The sequence below is a fragment of the Lepidochelys kempii genome, chromosome 3 (genome assembly GCF_965140265.1).
Source record: "Lepidochelys kempii isolate rLepKem1 chromosome 3, rLepKem1.hap2, whole genome shotgun sequence".
Classification (NCBI taxonomy): Eukaryota; Metazoa; Chordata; order Testudines; family Cheloniidae; genus Lepidochelys; species Lepidochelys kempii.
Genome location: NC_133258.1, coordinates 173,306,889 through 173,329,623, shown reverse-complemented (window position 1 = coordinate 173,329,623; position 22,735 = coordinate 173,306,889). Strand labels below are relative to the sequence as shown.

At 39.6% G+C, this 22,735-nt stretch overlaps 1 protein-coding gene across 1 annotated transcript in view; it reads right to left on the bottom strand.

Annotated features, from left to right (window-relative positions):
• CAMKMT (calmodulin-lysine N-methyltransferase) overlaps positions 1-22,735 on the bottom strand; it is a 342,413-nt gene that overhangs the window by 305,354 nt on the left and 14,324 nt on the right. Inside the window, exon 3 of the mRNA XM_073339105.1 lies at positions 8,313-8,377. Coding sequence (XP_073195206.1) covers positions 8,313-8,377 — 65 coding nt within the window. The remainder of the gene's footprint in view (positions 1-8,312; positions 8,378-22,735) is intronic.

Genomic DNA, 22,735 nt, shown 5'->3' with positions numbered 1-22,735 from the left:
TCATTTTGGAAGGAGAGGAAATCAAATTTGTAAAAACAATATCTATGTTCTAAAAGATGACATTGATGTTTTTAGAATAGCAGCCGTGTTAGTCTGTATCCACAAAAAGAAAAGGAGGACTTGTGGCACCTTAGAGACTAACAAATTTATTTCTTATGCTTATGCTTTGAATTTCTAGCATCTCAATCAAAATTCACTAGAGTAAAAACATTTCAATAGATAATGAGAGTCTTTGCTATTGTTTATGATTAATAGAATGTAAAAAATGAGTTCAGTAACAAGAAAAATATCTACTCCTCATGCTTTCGGAAATCTGTGTTGAGGTTTCAATCTATGACATTTTTAGCGAACAACCAAAAGAGGTTTTAAAAAATACGTATCAAGAAAATACATTGGCCTTTGAACTCTACAAATAAACATGTAATTTTACCCTGGGTGGAATTTATGTTAGGTTAACGTTCCCTTACCTTCATTTATCTGAGTGCATTACTACATTCAACTGTACAACAGTTTGGGAACTGAGAGTTTTGCATTTGCATACTCATGTAATGAATATGTTACAAGATGTTATTGTACAAAACAATAACTAGAAAAGCAGATAAGTCCAACACCTTTTTAACTAAACTTGGAGAAATAAGATTATTATTTTCTCTTTTTCACAGAGAAGCAAGTCAACAAGGAAATCTCTCCATATCAGTTCTTGCATATTACCAAATCAGTGTAATTGTCGTCTGCACCCTAGCAGAGACTATAAGTGGCTAATGCTCAAAAAAAGAAATATTATAATAAAAATGGCAATTTATCATACAAACTACTAGTGAAAATCAGAAAGTAACCCATCATTGTTAGAATCCACTAATAGCTATGCCTCAGACAGAATTCTTATGGAGCTGCAAAGACGACAATATGGTATTGTTTGACTCTAGTAAGTCATATTCTGTCAGTGAAGTTTTACAGTATAGTTAAGACAGAATTAGTCACTAGAACTAAAAAAAAAATCTATAACTTATCTATTAAACATTGAAAGTTTAAGTCTTCACAGTAACTGTATCTGCTTACTGCAGCAGCTACTTTGGAGTATATGCCTGGGTAGTTCTGTAACTGCAGCACCCTCTGCTGCTTTTTCAGTTCCACAACATATAATTTTACACTCATATGGAATCACACAAAAGTCAACTAACAAGAAAACAAAAACTTGAACTTACAGTGATTTCAAATCAAAGGAATGTTTGCACAATTAAATAATCTTCTGTAAAGTTTACAAGAGAAAAATGTATTTTTCTAAGCAAACTTATTCCTGTGGTAGATGTGCATCTTCACATCAGGACAACACTCCAGAGTATGCTGTTTGGGTGAAAAGCATATGGTGGTGTCAAGTGGATATTACTTGCAAACTCCACAATGCTTAACAATTTTGTGTCACAGCTTCCCACACATTGCAATTTGTTTAGGCTTGCAGCAAGTAATGAGGGAGATTTATAATCTTTTGATAATTTAATCTTTTAGTCACTTCACTTGATTAGGTTTATTTTTAATGAATGAATGAATAAATAAATAAATAATCTAAGGATGTCTACTATAAGATATAATCATATAACAATTGTGGGGCCAGATTGCCTGCTTCTATTGGAGGAGGCCAAAGAGAGGAAACATTCAAAAGAACCTCCTTGCAGACTTTTCCCCCCGCGTTATTCTACTGATATGGGGGATTGTCTCTTTATGGAATGAGCAAGGTGTCTGCCCTCCAGAGCATGCTGATACCACCCCACGATATCAGCACAGCTGCACTGGACCACGCTGCTAGGGCTTCACCTGTTGGCCACAGCTCGCAGAACTTCCTTTAAAGAAGCATCCTATGATAAAGTTAATAAAGCCTGGGGCTGTATGACCTTCTTAGCAGACACCACACTGTTGTCCATGGAGAATGAACTGATCATTCCTCCGCCCCAGACTACTCCTACACATTCTTTAAAAATAATAAATAAATAATTATAAAATAATAATAATAATAATAAATAATACTGACTTCCAGTTGTGATTTTTCCACCTTCTAGCAGTAATCCTTTAATGGAAAATACATACTTTGAAATTTTTTTTAGAAAAAGAAAGAAATCAGGTACAAGGGTGCAGTCTGAGCAAGACGTTAAAGGAGCAGTTTCCAAAGTTAATGCCAGAAGACTCATGTACATAGCTTACTGTAGCTACTTCTATGGGCTCTATGGAAGAACTATTCAAGGTTCTTTTTAATTCCATTTTTCATAGAATCCTACCTGTTATCAGGTAATACTTTTGGAAGCAGTCACATGTATTCTTAAACAGCAGTTTATTCATATTTTATATAATGCTGCCAGCTAGTGGCTCACCTTAGAATGAGTTAATGTCTACTGGGAGTTGTAACAACAGGTAATATGTACTTCCATCTGCTCTACCATTCTACTCTTGGTGACGTACAGTGATGTCACTGGACTATTTAAAGAACTATGGGCAAAAAGAGTAAAGTACAGTGAAACAGGTACTAAACAACAACACAAAAGACTAACAAGAAATGGTCTTTTAAAGACGCTTGTGTTAATAAAGGTAGCTGGGAATTTTACTGGAAAAAGCTAAGAAATAAGATATTAAATCATACTTATTTGATACCAAAATGATGTTATGGTTTAGAGAACATTTGATGTGCAAATACTTAAAATTATTTTATTTTTATAAAGCATTTTATGTATCAATATTTAATAAAAGCATATATTTAATGTATAAAAACTCTCTTGTAGCCAAAACATTGGTCCTATATATAGCAGAGGTATATGGTAGGCAAAACAAAAATGCAAACATTTTATATGTTTATCTACTAATCAGGCAAAAACCCTACAGCAATGTACAGATCTATGCAAAGAGCAGAGTCTGCTGTGAACAACCTATATGTACTTAGTGTGTCCCTAATGAGTACTAAAGTCCATACCTAGGAGACCTGTTGAGCTGGAAAGGGTATTACTGTATATGGGACCATTGCTGTATCTGTCTGTAACACACTGCTGGAGACAGGTTTCAGAGGGGTAGCCATGTTAGTCTGTATCAGCAAAAACCACGAGGAGTCCTTGTGGCACCTTAGAGACTAACAAATGTATAAGCCTTTGTGGGCTATAAGTGGGTTAAGGGCTATGAAGTGGGTTCTAGCCCATGAAAGCTTAAGCCCAAATAAATTTATTAGTCTCTAAGGTGCCACAAGGACTCCTCATTGCTTTCACACTGCTGGAGATAGCTGGAGCTGTGAGCCACAGTGTTACGTCTCTGCCTTAGCAAGAGTGAGCTTTACTAGAAATTAGACTGTCAGCTCCCTGCCACACCAATCTGTCTTCCTCACTGGAAAATTCCTCAAGGCTCTCCCAGCCCAAACCTCACCTAGCAGGTACCCATCAGTGAACTTTAGCCCCCAAGCTCCTCAGACATGTTTCTCTGCATTGCAAAGCCCCTACCACTCTGCAGTCACAGAAGATATTAAGTTTGCTGCTCTTTTTAAAAAAGTCAGTCCATTACAGCTTATTAACTTAACTGGGGTAAACACACCCTTCCCTTCAGACACAACACTCAATTAGTTTATAGTAAAAATAAAACTAGTTTATTAACAAAAAACATAGGTTAAGTGATACCAAGTAGAAGCAATAAAGATAGAAATGGGTACAAGAAAATAAAAATGAAAACACGGATCTAAAAGACTTAATCTAGCTAGATATAGTCTTTGTTCAAGATTATTTCTCTCACCTTCACTCTCCTTTTCAGCTTTTACTGACCAGCCTGCTCAGGATCCACCACAGAGATCAAATTGTTTGGTTCCTTTGTCTCTAAGGGGAAGGATAAAGACTGAGTGTCTCTCTGTTTCTCATATCCCCAAAGGAATTGTTTTTGTCTTGGAAGGCCTCCTGGGGATTCAGCCTCCTGTGTCTCTGTGGGGTGCAGGAGCCATGTAAATTTTCTGTTTCTTGAGTTCAGGATCATAATAAGCCCACAGGTTTAGCTCAATGGCTTTGTTTACTGCTAATATGTAAATTGAGGTAAGCCCACATTCCTTTGTCTAGGACAGACCTGTTTATCACATTTACCTAGGCTTGGCTGTCTGGAATTAAACATGGTGGTTCTAATATCGTGGTTCTCAAATGTTTTTTTTCACAGACCACTTGAAAATTGCTGAGGGTCTCGGCGGACCATGTAATGAGCTTTCCAAATGGTGTTTGTACCATTAGTTAACTATTGTAAAGTGCTTTGGATAAAAGCGCTACATAAAAAAAAATCTTAATAAACTTTTTTTGTTCTACAAATAAAAGCATACAACTCATATTTTAATATCAATAGTCTTACTTTCTAATGCAGCCCCTGTGCTGGGGCTGAGAAGGAGGGCCATCTCTCCCAGGCAGCTGCAGCCCTGGAGCTTGGGAAAGTCGCCTCTTTCTCTGGCCGCCACAGCCCTGTATGTCCCAAATTCCTCCCACACCCTCTTCTCACCCCACTGCCCCTTCCCCATACCCCCTATTCCACCCAAGGCCACCACCTCACCTTACATGTACATCTTCTCCAAGGTCCAGGCACCTAATTAGTAGAGCCGCGCCTGCGTGGCTCCACTAATTAGGTGGGTGGCCCTTCATTCTCTCATGTGCGGCCACCCAGGTGCACATCTTAGAGGGAACTATTCAGGGACCACCTGAATGGAGCTTGCAGACCACAGTTTGAGAACCTCTGTTCTAATATCACACAGAAAGAATCCATAATTTTACATATAACGTAATTGTAAAATGCATGTGTTAATATTAAAAACCAGTGTGTTATTAGTTTTTTACCTCACAAGGTATATTTTGAACAAATATCATTGCAATAGTGTGCGGGGTATGAATACGGGATGCCAGGGCCGTCTCTAGGGAGCTGCGGGGCCCGGGGTGGAAGTGACGAATCCGTCATTTCCATGACCAATTGTGCCAGGTAGTGAAGGCGGTGCCTTCCCAAACAGCAAGGCGTGCCTACCCTCCTTGCCCCCAAGGCCCTGCTTTGGCAGTGCCGCTGGGCTCCAGGGGGCTGGGGCCACTCTGGCTGCCTTCCCAGGGCCGTGGAGGCCGCGGTGGCGGTGCCGCACTCTCTCCCTCAGGTGGAAGGTACAGGGTTGGGGGTAGCCTCCCCCAGCCAGTGGTTCACGCGCCGCCCATGCATGCCAGCCAGCAGGGCCCCTCAAAGCACAGGGCCCAGAGCGGTCACCTCAATTCGCCGTACCCTAGGAATGGCTCTGCGGGATGCCTAGGGTCACTCTGTCACTGACCAGTTGCATTACAGTTAGTTGCTTAACAGAAGTAATTTAATATTGTAAAATGCTAGGGGATACCTTAGGACTGTCACTTAAGAGAGGCTGTGGAGTTCTTTAAAAACAGACACTGGTTGATAAGGTCAAACATAACACTAGAAAAATCCAAGGAGACATGTAGAAAATAATGAATAATCTAACCTCAGAATGTTTAGGCAAATGCTCTAATAATAACTATTTCCTTAAACATAATTTAGAAACTGCTGCACAAAAGTCACAGTATTCATTTTATTGTAAAATAATGTTAAAGACAATAAATGCAGAAGGACTAACTGCCCACAGAATAAGGATATTTTAAAAGGGTAAATGGGATGAACTAAGTAGTGAAAGGCCTTTCAGCCTGACATTGATCTTAGGCAAAATAATGGAACAGCTGTTACAGGATTAATAAAGAATTAAAGGAGGATAATATAAGCAATGCCAACAAAGATGGATTATGGAAAATAGATCTGATCAACCTAACTTGATTTTTTTTTTAAATGAAATTACAAGTTTGGTTGATAATCGTAACACTATTTCATATTTTTATCAGTGATCTGTAAGAAAACATAAAATCACCACTGATAAAGTTTACAGATTACACAGAGAATAATGCAGAGGTCAGGTCACTGATCCAGAGTGATCTGGATTGCTTTGGTAAGCTAGGTGCAAGCAAACAACAGGTGTTTCAATACTGCCAAGTGTGAAGTCACATTTCCAGGAACACAGAATGCAGGCCACGTGTACAAAATGGGGGAATCTATTCTTGGAAGCAGTGACTCTGAAAAAGATTTGTTGGACATGGAGGATAATCAGCTAAACGTGAGCTCCCAATGTGATTTTGTGGCCAAAAAGGCTAATGAGAGCCTTGGATGTATAAACAGTAGGAGTAGCGCAGTTATAATACCTCTGTATTTGGCACTGGTGCAACTGCTACTGGAATACTGTGTCCAGTTCTGGCATCCACAATTCAAGAAGGATGTTGATAAATTGGAAAGGGTTCAGAGTAAAGCCACAAGAATTATTAAAGGATTAAAAAACATACCTTATAAGTGTAAAACTCGAGGAAATCTATTTAGCTTATCAAAGAGAAGTTTATGGCTTGGCTTTATCACAGTCTACAAGTATCCACATGGGGAACAAAAATTTGATAATAGAAGTCGCTTTTCTCTAGCAGACAAAGGTATAACAAGACCCAGTAGCTGTAAGTTAAAAGTAGTCAAATTCAGACTAGAAATAAGGTGCAAATTTTTAACAGTGACGGTAACTGACCATTTGAACAACTTACTTAGGGATGTGGTGGACTCTCCATCACTGGAAACTTCTAAAATAAAGACTGGATGTTTTTCTAAAAGATATTCTCTAGTTCAAACAGGAAGTAATTCAGGAAGTCCTATGGCCTGTGATATAAAGCAGGTCAGACTAGGTAATAACAATGGTCCCTGCTGGGCCCATATAATCTATTATCTATGATAACGTATAATCTATGAATCTATAATAATGTCATCTTTTAGAAAATGTGATGTCATTTAAACAAGAATTTTCAGTATCACTAAATGTTTTTTCCCAAAAATCCCAAGGCGTGCTCATAAATCCATATATCCTCCCAATCCTTTCACTTGTCTTAATTATCCAGCTACTGGTGACTCACATTGTCCCGGATATAAGCCTTTATTAAAAAATTTGGATTTTTTCCCTTGGCCTTGATATTATTCCCTTGGCTACTTGTAAATCCTTCTGATCTCATTTCTCTTCTGAAATCTGTGAACTACTTCACCTACTTGGCAGTACTTCAAAAACACATTTTATAAGTATTTTTTGGCCTGTGCAGAAAAAGTCTGCAGTGTTAAAAAAAGAAGGCTACCAAGTAAAGAATGGATGGCCCAGAATGTTAGTCTCAAACAGCTATCCATACTTCAGATTTATTTTCCTTTGAAGTCAAAAATATATTGATATTTTTCTGCTCCTGAATGGTCAGTATTCACTGAAATATAACTGGAGAAACAGACAGGAGTTTTGAGGTGAAACAGCCATATTTGAGAAGAATAGTCTCATGTCATAGTTTGGAGGAGGAGAGGAAAAAATGAACTTGTCTCTTGACTCTGTGATCCTTAAAGACCCCCAACTTTATTCTTTAAGCCTTTCAATTGAAAAAGCAACCAAAAAAAACAAACAAACCTGGAATAGAGAATGAGATACTGAAGGATCAAGCACATAGTACATACAGACTATCTATTCAAGAGATAGCCCACAACTTTTACTATGGTGATGCTTTCAAAACATGTAGAAATATTTCTACTCCTTTCCCTCCCCATTTGAAATTTTTGTTTCCAACATATTACAGGTCTTCTCAATACCATTGTTTTAAAAGTTATCAGTAAGTAGATTATTATGTACATTTATTTAAGATTTGTAAATTGGTACTCAGTCAAAAATCTACAGTCTGTTTTGACAGCATTAATGCCAACCATTAGTTACTGCACCACAGTCAGAGAAGGTTAACATAAGGTCCTTGAAAATCTACTCTAGTTCTTCCCTCTCTGATACTACAAAGTGTCTCCTCAAAGAAATGGAGGACAAATGGTTTTACATCTTGAAATACAAATGCTGCAAGTTACCTGCTTCTATGGCTAACTAGTGGGCAAGAGGTTTTCATTCTTTCTAAAGTGTTGGCTGTGTACAGCAACATGTCCACAACACTTGTTGCACAATAGATATGTCTTAGCCCCAAAACAAAATTTGTAGCCAAGAGGGAAAAACAAAAATCAGAAGTTTGCATTGATCAGACCTGCCCATTTTTACAATTTTTATATGTAAAATGGCATAAACATGCATTTATCAACCATAAGGTTTTATATGCCACCATCACCATAATATCAGTGTTTCCCAGATAAGACAGATTGTCATAGAACAGTCATTTTGTAATGCTTTATATTAACAAAAATCAGGCTTCCCCCATACAACACCGTACTTATAGAATAAATTAATAACTTACAGACATTCCCTGTGTTGTCAAAACTTGTAAGAACATCTTCGATATTTAAAAGTCCATTGTTACATCTAGAAGACAACAGATATTTTCATTTTACCAACAAGTAAAAATATTCTTCTCCTAAGACAGTGAATTTGCCATACATGTTCATATCTCACAAATCTTTTCACTACACCTTTCATTACTATGCCATGAACACATATTATTTTAGCCACTAGGGGGAAGATAATGAGAAGTGTTCTGAAAATGAAGAGTGAGAATTAAAATCTGGGAGATTGTATTCTCAACACTGAAGTATTCTTAAAAACAAGCAAATTTTGCTTAATTAGATTGCATACAGTATAAGTATTATGAGAAAAACAAACCCAATTCTTAAACAAGATTTTTAATTATGTTTAATATTTATATTGTTAAGGAAAAGTTAGCACATGTGACTCCATTTTGGTTTGGGGCCCACCACTGTCTAAAAGCAAGCACATCATGCACCAGGAGGAGTGTTCCTTAAATACTGCATTCCTGTGAAAATCCTCCTCCTTGTCTCCAGCCTGCCTTGACTCCCAGTATCTGTTCTTTGGCAGTCCCCAAACTCCCTATCTCCTGGCCTTTGATGTGAGGCCTCCCATCCTGATAATAAAAGTTACTGATGCATGGCTTTAGGACCATGCTGTGTATTTAACATACTAGTTTAGCATGAGGAATGCACCAAGCAGGGATAGGTGGTAGATAAGAAAAGGGTTTGTTTATTGGCTAAGGTTTCTGATGCCCGAGGGCAACATGCTTTGCTAAAAGTATATGACCTTTGTATAATCTGTATTCGGGGTCCCCTCCTGGCTAGCAGGGGGCACCACGCTCGAGTGTAATAAACTTGGTGTGTTTTGGGAACTCGGCAGTTGTGGACTTTGTTTATGTGCCTCAGCCTAGATTCGAACTGTGTGTGACCTACCAGATGTAATTCATCGCATTTGTGTGCGTGTCCTACCAGGTGTAATTCTCAGCAGTTGTGTGCGTGTCCTACCAGGTGTAATTCGTAACAGTTTTGGCGACCACAAAGGAACTCTAGGCTCGCCCCAACAAGCGAGACTACACTCCTCCTCTCGGACAGCTCCAGCCGGCACAAGGTGAGTTCACCTTTGAGAACTCCGAGGAGGGGGTGTGTGAGCCGTCACTTAGGCGATAGGGTGGCACATTTGGTGTCCTTTTGGTAGCCCATTATGGGTTCTGGGCAGAGTGTAAGTAAGGGGACCCCTTTGGCTGAAATTCTCAAGAATTGGGGGAATATTTCTGGTACCCATGGGTTAGGTAAATAAAAAAAAAAGCTGTAATCTTGTGCGAGGTTAAATGGCCAGCACTAGCAACTCAAACACCTTTAAAATGGCCACCGGATGGTCGCTTTGCTGGGAAAAAATTAACAGCACTTAGGAAAAGGCTGGAGAACAAAGCTCCAGCCCAGATGGATTATTGGTATGTAAGGGACAACTGGGCTTATGCACGTGCAAAAGGACGTCCTCTTTCCTCCTCCTTTTCTTATTCATCTCGGGCGTCTCCAGACCCGCTCTGTGCTATGCCTGCTTCTGCCCCTCCTCCGGCTTTCCGACTTATGCCCGTCACCTCCTTGCTTGACAATTAGCCATGCTTTCTGTCCAGGTGACAAGCCTCATGGGGGGAGGACTCGGGTAGTCCTTGTAAGTGAGAATATTTAAGAAAAGAGACCAGGAGGGCTGGGGGCTAGTTAAGAAGCCCACCCTCCTTGTTAATTTGGTAGTGAAACAAAGCTGGTGCTCATGGAAGGGACAGTTCAGAGAGAAAAATAGGATCGGGCCCAAGTGGGCAGGCGACAGATAGAGAGATTGGAAAACAGGTTGGAAACTTGAAGATCATAGTGAAAAAAGAGTAAATAATTACAGGAATGGAAAACGTAAATGCCGGAATAATACTTGGAATGGTAAAATCTAAGTTAATTGGGTGTCGTTTTGGGAAATAAGCAAGTGATTTAAGAAAGGAAAGTAAGAAGTTAACTCTGTAGTTGCTGGAAAGAATTAAGCAGTTGAACTTTGTGAAATACTGGAAAGAAAAAGAATTCTTGGTTTCTTTGCAGCCATTTTGGAAAAAATGGGCCCTTTTCCAAAGAAATGCAATTATACAGTGCTACTTAATTAATATCTTATTAGGCTCCAAGGGACTACAATAGGTGGTGTCTTCCTTTTCAGGTCGCTGTGTGTTTGACAGCAGGAGTTAAAAGTAAAAGGCAATCAAAAGTCTGGTAAAGTTTATTGTGCCCTTTTTAAAGTAAGAATCTTTAAGCTGTGGATCCAAAAGCAAGCCGGAAAGCATTTGTTTTAATGTAAATTACCTAACTGATAAGGTAGAGGCCACTGAAACCTGGGCTGCCTATAAAACAAATACAAGAAAAATATGGGTAATTCCTCTGTTTTGCCTGCAATTAACAAGGGTATTTGTATAAAAAGGAGATATTTTAAGCAATGACTGACTGCCCAAAAGGGGTAGATCTGTGGGTTTTTTTGTCTTTCAGAAAATCAGAGAAAACTGATGCCAGCTGAAAAGCAATTCAACATCTCATGAATTTACTGGCACAATAGGAATTCTGTTCTGTGTTCTATGTCCTGTCTTGTGGTGTTTGTTTTGTGGCCAGAATTGCTGTGTTTAATTTTTTCATAGGACAGTTTAGTTTAAAACTAAATAGAAGGGTTAAATCAAAATGCAGATACTTGTTTTATTCAACTTGGAATACAAAGTGTTTGGATAATATCAGAAAAATGTGATATACTGAAGTTTAATACATTTACTTAAGTAAAAAAAAAATTTTTTTTCATTGGCCAGATCTTTTAATTAAAAAAAATTGTTGTTAAAATTTGCACACCAACAGTCTTTGGAAGCAAGGACATGAAAGGTTAACCCACTCCCCATATTATACATGGGATCCTTCTGGCTACGTCAAATTTCTAGCCAGAGGGCTGGGGAGGGAGGAAAGCTATTGGACACCAGAGGTTGTACCAAGTAGACTCCTCAAAAGTGGGTGTGCTTGTCCTGGCTTGTTGCTCCAAAGCTCTGTAATAAAGTCATTTTCCTAAAAGGGTGTATGTGGCATACATTAAACAATAAGACTAAAGTGCTGTATAATGGGCAATGTATATGTGTTCCTTTTTAAACAAAGGTGTATGAGTAAAAAGTGAAAGTTTCCTTTGCAGGTTAATAACAGCCAAAAAGGGGAGAAGAAAGAAAACGGAAAAAAGCTAATTCAACGCTGTAGCTGGCAGGCTCGGTTCAAAGATAAGACACTGACCTGCCCAAGGACACTACTCACAGCTAGGATTTGGCTAACAGCCAAAAAAGAGGGGGGCTTGAATGAGCCCAAGCAGCTGTGAGATCTGCAACACACTGCCAGACATTAATGAAATGTGTTAGGTCTCTGTATTTACAGGTAAAAAGTCCTGCTTCAAGAATCCTGAGCAAACCTGCCATTTGTTAAAACCAGGTGACTGGGTCTACATAAAGGTCCATCAACAAAAGACTACTCTGGCCCCATGCTGGAAAGGCCCTTATTAAGTCCTGCTAACTACCAACACCGTTGTGAAGTGCCAAGGACTGACTGCCTGGACCCATGTTTCTTACTGCAAAAAGACCCCTCCACCTCGAGATGACTTCACTTCGACTACTGATCAGCCTGTCCCTCCTTCTGGGTTTTTTTTTCTTTCCTCCTTTTGGACAGTAGGAAAAAGGACAAGGTGAAGTGCTAGTAACCTCTCCCTTGTCCACTGACAGAGCTAACCTGCGTTCAGTATTTGCTAAAGAAACCAAAGCACTACAGGGTGACGTGCTAGTAACCTCTCCCCTGTATAATGCAAAACCATGATTGTTCCAAGAGAGAAGAAGGAACGCCTGCTCTGCTGAAACCACCAAGATCCAAGGATTCCTGACTGCAAAAGAGAGAAGAAGGAACGCCTGCTCTGCTGAAACCACCAAGATCCAAGGATTCCTGACTGCAAAAGACACTGAGAATTGGCCTTGGTGACAAAGACGGAGCATTGTACATTGGCAGGGAGGAAGTTACGGGATGTATTCTTGGGAATGTGAAGTGAAGTGGTGGGGTGGGTTTATTCCAGAGGCTGGAATCTGTGCTTGTAGGCAAGTATGAATACCAAAAACGCCTTACAGCCACGAACATTACTCCCACCATCTGCCACCACTCCTTTTCAGGTAAAGGTTTCTGGATCCATCATAGCTATGTTAAGTTGGCGCTGGGACCCCCGCCTGACCCTGACAAGCCATTGGACGAGCCACTTCACGCATGAACACCACGACCAACCCATGGACTAAGCTTTCCAGCTATTGGGACCTTTATAGCCCACCAGGACTTCTTGTGTTCCTGTGTATCGGACTTACATTGGTGGTGTTGTTTTTTGTATGGTATAAAGGAGGATGCCGACATTGGTATGGTTTGCCTGGGGGAGTTCCTCTCCCTATTCCCAAGTCCAGTACAAGGATGGGAGGGTGATAGCTTTTTAAATTTAACCCATGCCATAAAACAGGGTATAAATCGAACACGGTGTTGGATTTGTATTCATACTCCCACATATTTGGGTCAGGGGATCCCGTTGGTAGGTGTACCTAATCCCCTTAATCAAACACTCCAAACTAAGCTATGGGCAAACACTACATTTAACTGGAATGTTACGATCCAAAGATGGTCTATTGATATGGTGGCCCAGGGTAATTATGCTTTGTGTGTGTCACGACGTAAGGGCACAGAAAATACAGTTTTTGTAGAAAATTTTGTGGGGTGTAAGGACACCACCCAAATCAGCTCTGGTGCAGAAGGCCCCTCCACCTACTCCAGGACCCCGTGGCCAGTCCCCAAGGGTCTGGCTGGTATTGGTTATGCAATCACACAGCCTATAAGGTTCTCCCACCAGGATGGTGTGGTACATGTACCTTAGGGGCTATAGTACCCGCCATGACAGTACACCAGAACCTGACCCGGGGAGAAATCCGCAATCTAGTATGGAGGGACCGACGAAGTATTCCTTTAAACCCCTTTTCTCAACAGCCCAGAGGCTTTCACTCCTTTGTGCGTTGGTTTCTGCCATGGTTGGGAATAAGCGAGCTGGAAAAAGCTATAGTTAACATTTCAGCTGCTTTGGAACTAATGGCAAATGCTACTGCAAATGCTCTATCTGCCCTTCAAAGTGAAGTCACTCAGCTATCCCAAACTACATTGCAAAACCGTTTAGCCCTGGATTATCTTCTTGCAAACCAGGGCGGGGTTTGTGCTCTGGTCAACTCAAGCTGTTGTGTATTTGTAAATCAGCCATAGGGTGGAAACTGACATCCACATCCTCAAGCAACAGGCAGCCCTATTCCACCACGTCAGCCTCGACAATACCAGCACCGGATTCCAGGAGGTCACCTCATGGCTACCGGATGCGGGGACTTGGGGACGGCGTATTTTGTATTTACTTTTTTTGACGGTTATTGTTTTTGCGTTATTTTTTGTATGCCTACAATGCTGCAGTATGTGCTGTTGGCAGTTGCTAATCCTGCAGCGCGGTTACTCAGCCCCGATATAGCTTACTGACGTAAAAAAAAAAAAAGGGAGGACTGTTAAGGAAAAGTTAGCACATGTGACTCCATTTTGGTTTGGGGCCCACCATTGTCTAAAAGCAAGCACATCATGCACCAGGAGGAGTGTTCCTTAGATACTGCATTCCTGTGAAAATCCTCCTCCTTGTCTCCAGCCTGCCTTGACTCCCAGTATCTGTTCTTTGGCAGTCCCCAAACTCCCTATCTCCTGGACTTTGATGTGAGGCCTTCCATCCTGATAATAAAAGTTACTGATGCATGGCTTTAGGACCATGCTGTGTAATTAACATACTAGTTTAGCATGAGGAATGCACCAAACAGGGATAGGTGGTAGATAAGAAAAGGGTTTGTTTATTGGCTAAGGTTTCCGATGCCCGAGGGCAACATGCTTTGCTAAAAATATATAACCTTTGTATAATCTGTATTCGGGGTCCCCTCCTGGCTAGCAGGGGGGCACCACGCTCGAGCGTAATAAACTTGGTGATTTTTGGGAACTCGGCAGTTGTGGACTTTGTTTATGTGCCTCAGCCTAGATTCGAACTGTGCGTGACCTACCAGGTGTAATTCGCAGCAGTTGTGTGCGTGACCTAACAGGTGTAATTCGCAGCAGTTGTGTGCGTGACTTAACAGGTGTAATTCGCAACAATATGTACTCTTAACTTAATGCATTTACTCATTTGTGTTATTAGAACAAAGCAAATGGGGCCCAACTGACTAATAAGTTTTGCTTTTACACTGGTTTAACTTGATTAAAATAAATGAAGTTACACCAGCATAAAACAAGAATAACAGATTAAATTTTACCGATCAAGATAAGAATGTCATATGCTTAAATTATAGAATACAGTTTAACAAATCATTAAGAGCCATAAAAAGAACCTGCATATAAATTCAGTAATAAATGGTACCTAAAATGTTTATTGTATTTATTTAAATGCTACAGCTTTCAATCTAGATTCACAAAAAAATTGTCAGAATTTGTTTAGAATAATTTGATTGCCTCCAAGATTATTTTAAAATACTGTACCCATCTACCTGCACAGAATATCTGCAGAGATACAACCAGGGACCTTCAGCACCAAAAATACAGGCCCTTACTGCTTGCATTGAAGAGTACTTCCATTAGCTGGCAGCAGCACTAGGCTCTTATTCTCTGTGGACCAGTCATAGAGCCAGGTGACATGCTGATTAAGTGTTTCAATACAATACACCTTTTTCAAAACATGGGAAAGTAGAAGCACACCCTTTTAACCATTACAAATTGGTGTCACATGCCTAATAAGCACAAACAAGTTTTTAAAGATGTCCATATCTCTTACCATCAAAGGAACAGAAAGTGAGAGTCACAATTTCAAACACTACATACCGAGTGTGGCAAACTGTAACTAAAGGAGAACAAATATATCTGCATAAACTGATTTTGGAATTATAGCAGCCCCCAGTCTCTTCCTTGGTTCCCACATGCACTACTTTTTTCACCTGCTGAAGTTGGTATCCTGGCTCTGCTCTTCTGATTGAACCCCATCCTTAATTCCCTGGGCAGTTTCAATCCATCTCTCTCTCTCTCACACACGCACACCCTCCTATGCTTCCCCATCTTCATTTCCTAAATGTACGTTTTTAGGTTTGAGAGTTGGGTGCAGTCAGCAGATTCAGGAAAACTTAATTTTTCAACCAGTGGAACCAAATATATGTGAATGATTCAAAAAAATCTAAACCCTTCAGAAAATCAAATCAGGAGACACTATACAGTAACATGATCTCAACAAAATCACAACTACAACTCCATTAAACATCCTGAGGAGAATTCATCAAAACAGTGAATTCCTGTACACCACAGCACGCAAACAAAATGTATGGCATTAACAGCCATCTGCGATATACTGGAGATTTGCATACTGGAGATTGCGTGCAAGAGATCCAAAGGTCATGCCCCTGACCAAAATTAGCCCTCAGCATTAAATGGGTGAAAGAAAAAGGGAACAAAAAAGAATCAAGGAAACTTGGAGATTTTTTTGTTTGTTTGACTGGGGTTTTGTTACTTGATTTTTATTCTTATTTCTTTTCTGAGTCAATTCTTGAAGCAGAGGATTGGTTGCACTGATGAATCACAATCTAAGACAAGGTCAGTCTTGACTTCTTGCCTATTCTACTCTTTAGGCAAGTACAGAGTCAAGAATGCCAGCCTATTAATTCAGTAGTCACGGCAACAACAGGAGTCGTAAACAAAGAATGGAAGACAGCTCAGCTATCATCTTTCTCTGAACATGTGTGTTAATGAATGAGGAACACACACAATTCCACCTTTCCCCTTACAATATAGTTAACTTACTCTTCCATAAACAAGAGATTCTTGCACTCTTAAGATGGGGTAACTTCTGAAAGAAAAATGAACCTTGGATCCAACTACAAGTATCTACATACCTCATCCTGCAGAGAAGACATAGCAGTAATTAGCAGAGAATAGGTAGGGATGTAATTCATGTTCTATACAAACATGCTCCATGGAGATAGAGAAGAGAAGGAAAATGACATTTCTTTCTGTCAAAAAGAGCCTTTCTAGTCTTTCAGTAATGCAGTAAATACAGGCTTCCAAACCGATACAGGAAGCTTGGGAACATACGTAATATTTTGGACCACTTGAAAGAGATGGGAGAAATCCACAGATTTCAGCATTTACAAAACTTATTCTTGCATGATAAAAATTAGGAAAATTAAGAGGGAACTTGAAGAACAAATAGCCATGTACGTGAAAATAAATTCTTTAAGCACATCAGAAGCAGAAAGCCTACAAGAGAATCAGTAGATCAACTGGATTACAAGAGTGTTAATGGAGGAACTAATGAGAATAAGGACACTGCAAAGAAGTTATAGGATTTCTTTTCATCAGTCTTCACAGAGAATTTTGGGGAGATACTTCCCTCAGATCTAGTCTTTTCATGTAATAAAGATGAAGTACTGTCAGAGAATGAAGTTTCAAAAGAGGTAGTGCTGAAACAAAGTTAATTAGTTAAAAAGACATAAAACACCAGGATCAGATGATATTTATCCAAGAGGATTTAAGAATGAATAAGCTGAGTTGTTATAAAACTCAACAAAGTTCCATTTTTCCAGTTCCAGCAAGCACCCCAACATGTACCTTGTGAAAAATTCCAGAATACATCGAACCAGGCAGCAGAAAATTGCACCATGGGATATCTGCCGAGAATGCTGCATGGTTACATTGAAGAAGCAAAGAGCTATGTGGGACATAATGATTAACAAGAGAAGTTCCTCAAGACAGCATAGCAAAGTGGTGAGGACACACACACTTCAGTTCAATATAGTTAATTCAGTGTACTTACAATGAACAAACTGATTTAACATCCACATGTAGACAAGCCTTCAGGGTACAATATTCAGATTTACAACACACATGGTATGTCTTGAGTACAGCACTTGGTGTGCACTTAAATCACAGAAAGAAGTGGAGTAAACAATATTTTTCAATATATTTCCCTTTGTCTTAACAAAAAACATTCCTAATTGTCAACTATGGACATGACAGAACTTCAGATACTTAAAATTAAACTATTTTAGAAAAGGGAGGAAAAGTATCTGAAAAATTAAAGAGTGAAAAGCACCTTTCCTCCACAACACATAGAAAACTCAACTGCCAAACCTTTTTTTAAAATGCATTTTAACAAGTCAACAAACAAAAGCATGAAGACAAAAGGCATTCAGAAGGACCAGAAAAAGATTAGCAGTACTCTGTAACTGTATAACAAAAAGTTTCCCCATTTTCCACAAACATAAGTCCTCGGTTTAATCAGTGGAGAAGAAAATATAATGATTATTTTACAGATATACTAAACATAAAGCAACAAGAAGGCTAAGTAAATCTACTGCCAAATAATATTTCCACATAGGAATCCAGAGAAAAAGCTAACAATTGACATGGACCATGATGAAGCTAGAGTTCTGGAAGTAACAGAAAGGAAGAGCAGGAAGGGTAAAGAATTACTTCTATGTGTAGTTTAACTAGCAAAGGATTAGCTATAACTTGCTAAATATCAGGATCAACTGACAAAGAGGACTGATAAATCTCAGCAGGATTATCATCTCAAAACTCCATATCAAACAAACGTTTGGCTTCTTTGTAAATCAGAAAAAAACCTCTTCTCTTCAATTTGAACCACAACTTAGTATGGTAAAGAAATGAAACAACAGCTTCTTTGTCCATGTACTCTTTTTTCAAGTACATAAATCTTAGAGCACAATGGAGCAGTCTCTGCTGGCTGAAGGATACCTGAGTTAGGTACCTTTGCCAAATCATTTTTTAAAATCTGCTTTGCTTTGGATTAAATTTACTTCTGCAAGGTTGGCCTGTACAAGGATCCCTTTACTACTTAAGCGACATATTGCCCCTCACTGAGCAGTAGCGGGAAGGGAGGAAGTCATCCTTTGTAATTTACTCATATCATATGCTTCAGATTTAAACCATTTCCCATTATATCTACATCCCTAAAACTTTCAGTAGGAATTCAAAACCTTTCAACAGGAATTCCAGAACCCATTCTTAAGGCACTTTTCAACAAATCCTTTGAAAAGGGACAAATATCAAGCCCCTCAATTCTGGACAGAAGGTCCAGAATCCTCTGATAATTTCTTTTCATACTATTTTCTACAAGTTCACATTTAGGAGAGAGAGAGAGATTATCTTTTACAAATGGCACTTAACATTCTTTGCAGAGATGCAACCTTTGCTGTGAATAGTTGAGATTATTCTTTCTAGTTTTGCATTTTAATATTTAGAGCAAATTACTGATCAATGGAAATAATTCTGCCAGAATAACAGGTTTCAGAGTAACAGCCGTGTTAGTCTGTATTCACAAAAAGAAAAGGAGTACTTGTGGCACCTTAGAGACTAACCAATTTATTAGAGCATAAGCTTTCGTGAGCTACAGCTCACTTCCTCAGATGCATCTAATAAATTGGTTAGTCTCTAAGGTGCCACAAGTACTCCTTTTCTTTCTGCCAGAATAGTAACTCTTTTTTCTCTACTTGCTTAAAACCAGCCAGAAATTTAACAGTAAACACAGACTGTAAAAGTGAAAAAGTCAATATCATTAAATTTACTAATAAAAATAATTCTCCTGTTTGAAAGATAGATATCATGGCATATGGTAAAAGTAACATATTCAGAACCCATAATGTCTCATCTCCAGAACTATTCAATGTAAAATTAAAATGTAAGAATAAATTTCCCTTTCCATAAGAATACGTCAATTTGGAAGCATGGCATTAAACAGTGCACTTATTACTACTATATGTTTTGTAAAATACCAGCAAAAATTATTATTTACACTATATAAAAAAAATCTTCCAGTAAAGCTACTGAAGTTGCATACTCAAAAAGAAAAGCTGCTAAAAACTAGCAGCTTGACAAAGACACAACTAAGAATAGAAAAAGTTTTCTACTTTAGTTGAAAGAACTACTTTACTTGTCTGCTCACTCCAGTCCCTATAATAGCTGCAAGAGATGAGACTGGGAGACAGAGGCTTCAAAGAAGTACACAGCCCTGAAGTCCTGTTCAACTCCCAAATTAAAAGCCAAATAGCCTCTATGATGAAAAAAATTCTTCTTTCGCATCTAGCCTGCTAGAAAACTTCACCCGACCCCTTCCCTCCCTGATGAGTATCAAGCCACAGTGCTGCATGTATTTGTTACCCACAGACTAGATCAATGTAACTCACTGTATTTGAAACTGAAAAGTGGAATTAACTGGAAAGACTTCAGTTTGTGCAGAGTACCCCTGCCCACCTTCACCATGGACTAGGCTTCCATAAACACACTGCCCTATGTTCTGGTCCCTCCACTGACTCCCAGTCTAATCTGCTGCCAACTCAATGCCTTAATTCCAATCTTCAAAGCCATAACAAACGAGTTCCCAGATACACTAGAGACAGCATCTTCAGTTATAAAAATGCCAAGACAGTTACACTCTACTAGGACAATCCAGATCACAAAGCCCACGATGAAATGTGGGAAAGTCCGAGATGCGGCACTCATCTGAAGGAATCCAGCTGCAGAACTAACCTCTAGCACAGATTAGACTAAACCAGAGTCTGGCCACATTTAGGTCATGGTGCAAGGGCTTCCCCTTTGACAGAGCTTTTCCACCACAACCAGAATGATATTAGCAACTCCACTTACCTTACTGCCACATCCCACATCACTCCCACCCCAAAAATCCTACCCTAAGTGTTCTTTCCTGTAGCCAGAAAAGGAAGAAGAGCTGAATATTTCATGAAGGACATCACTATGACAATCTATTAATTTGGGAGGCACTCAGTTACTAAAACGGATGGAGTCCAGTACAAAAACACAAAGACAGACAGGAACAGTGGGTCCACAGGAATGGGCCCTGAAGTAGTAACAATGCAGACAAACAGAATTTTATCGAAAAGAAAAAGAAGAAAGAAAGAAAAAGAAAAGAAACCCACCCAAAACCCCACACACACTGACATCACACACACATCTTTACACTGAGAATAAACATCAGTAATTTCAATGCGGAGGATAATTCTTTTTAAAAGTTACATGCCTGAAAAGTGGCTTACTACTTTCATGCCATTTTTATTACAATACAATAATTTATTTAAAAGTAACACTGAAAGAAAAACTGTCAGACACCACATTCAATTAAGAATTCAACCAGAGCAGTACAAGTATTTGAGACACAGTGTGTAACAGGAACCCAGCCTTTGAAACGTAGCCATTTAAAGCTTTTAGGAACGATTTTTTGCTATGAAAAGAAAATCAACTGTGGTGGGAGATGGGGGAGGGCAAATGCAAAGCAGTGGCACATGGCAGGGGATAATTCTACTACAGCTGATCGTGCCTGGACAAAATAGGATGACTTGGGCTATGTTCTTATACTTCACTACCCAGACAGACACTGTGGGTTATACTTACAATTTCCACTGTCATGATGTGTATAATTTGCTTTGTTCAGAATCCCATGATATGGTAGCAATTTCATCTCGATAACCCTGATAAGTCTGTGCTTGGAAGTGCCATGGCTTTTCCATTGGCTAGCCATCTAGAATTACTCTCTCAAGCTCATTTTAAGGTTGGGTCATTTCATATTTTGTGTTCAACCCTGCAAATGTTTGCTGGATCAGGTCCTAATGTCCCCTGGGCAAAAAGAGACAGTGAACCTGCAGAAACAGCTATAGGAAGATAGGAATCTGTAGAGTGACAGACACACTATGGATGACACAGGAGCAGTGTTAACCAACTCCAGAAATATCTACATACAGCCCTTCCTCACAATCAGGGATGCTGGCGGCTCACAGTCGTCAAGTGAGGGAGACCTCAGAAGGTTGGCTAAGAATACGTGGGACTCCCAGGGTGGGAAAAGTGCCCTTCTTGGAAGAGAAGGCAAGAAAAGGGAATTGAAAAAAAGGAACCTTCCTTGGGGGAAAAGATATGAAAACGAGAGATAGGAGACCCTGAATGAAGGGAGAAGGGAAAGAGAGAGAGGTAAAATGATGCTCTGTGGCAGCTGACAACTATGATGCAGTTGTGCTGTGCACAGCAGAGACTGTCCTTGGTCTTTAGCAGCCCCTTATTGGCTGCTCTTCTGCAACCTTCAGGCAGCTACCTCCCAGCTCTATACCCTGCAGCTGCCTCCTGCTAAAAATACAGAGTGCAGTACTGTGCTCGGCATACAAAGGGAAAATGGTTTACATACCATGTCAAAATTGGACTCTGGGGTGGAGAAGGGCCAGAATGGGGGGAAGGAGGAAATTTCAGTGAGAAATTTTCAAATAAGCCAGAAGTCTGGCAACTGCTGGAGGATTCTACTTTCCTCTGCTTTTCTCTCCTTCCCTTCTAAGGATCTAAGCTACAATTTACCAGAATAAGTATGACACCCTGCAGTAGAAGGGGGCCTAGTGGCCTTCACAGCTCCAGCTTATTAGAACTGGCTCTGGCAAAACGTTTTACACATTGGCAACTATGGGAAACCTCCTCCCCAGCCCCATGGGAGATCAGTTAGCAGTGACGACGCTCAGGAGAAGAGCAAACAAGTATCACATTGAAAAGTTATCAGTGTTCTCTTCACCCAATCTCGGCTTTGTATTGGGAGAATAACAATTTGTAAAGTTATGAATCAAGCTCCTGTCAGATGTCTGGAAGATCACTTCAATCTATACATGACAAAAAGATTCTGCTGAAGCCACCACTCTAAATAAAATAGTCTCCAAGATCTTTAGTCCAACTCCTCCAACTAGGTCATAGCATATCTGAATACACAATTTGATCCATTTTGATAGCCCTTGAACTGATATAGCTTGGCCTTTAAACTTTTTGCCAAAAGCCACAAGCAACCTGGTGAACTTTCTTAAGTATTTAGTCCTGTCAAGATAATAGTGACAACCCTTTAAACATACAGGATGTGCAATCAGCTTTCCTGGGAAGATCCTACAGCTTGGGGGAAAACATGTAGATGAAAATCCAAGACTACTTAAGTCAAAATATTAGATAGGGTCACAGCAGTACATTATTCTTACGAAAGGCAGCATACAGAGGTTCTGCCATCAAAGTGTGCAGTCCTGCAACTCTGCTGGCTGATGTTATTGCCATGAGAAATAAAAACCTTCAATAAAAAGTGCAATAAAGACATCACAAGCCATCACTACAGGCAGGACTGTATTACAACATATGGAAGAGAACTGGCTGCTCAAACCAGTGGAAAGACAGAAATTAGGAAAGACTATACACTAATAAATAATAATAATACCACATAGCTCTTATATAGCACTTTTCATCAGTAGAAATC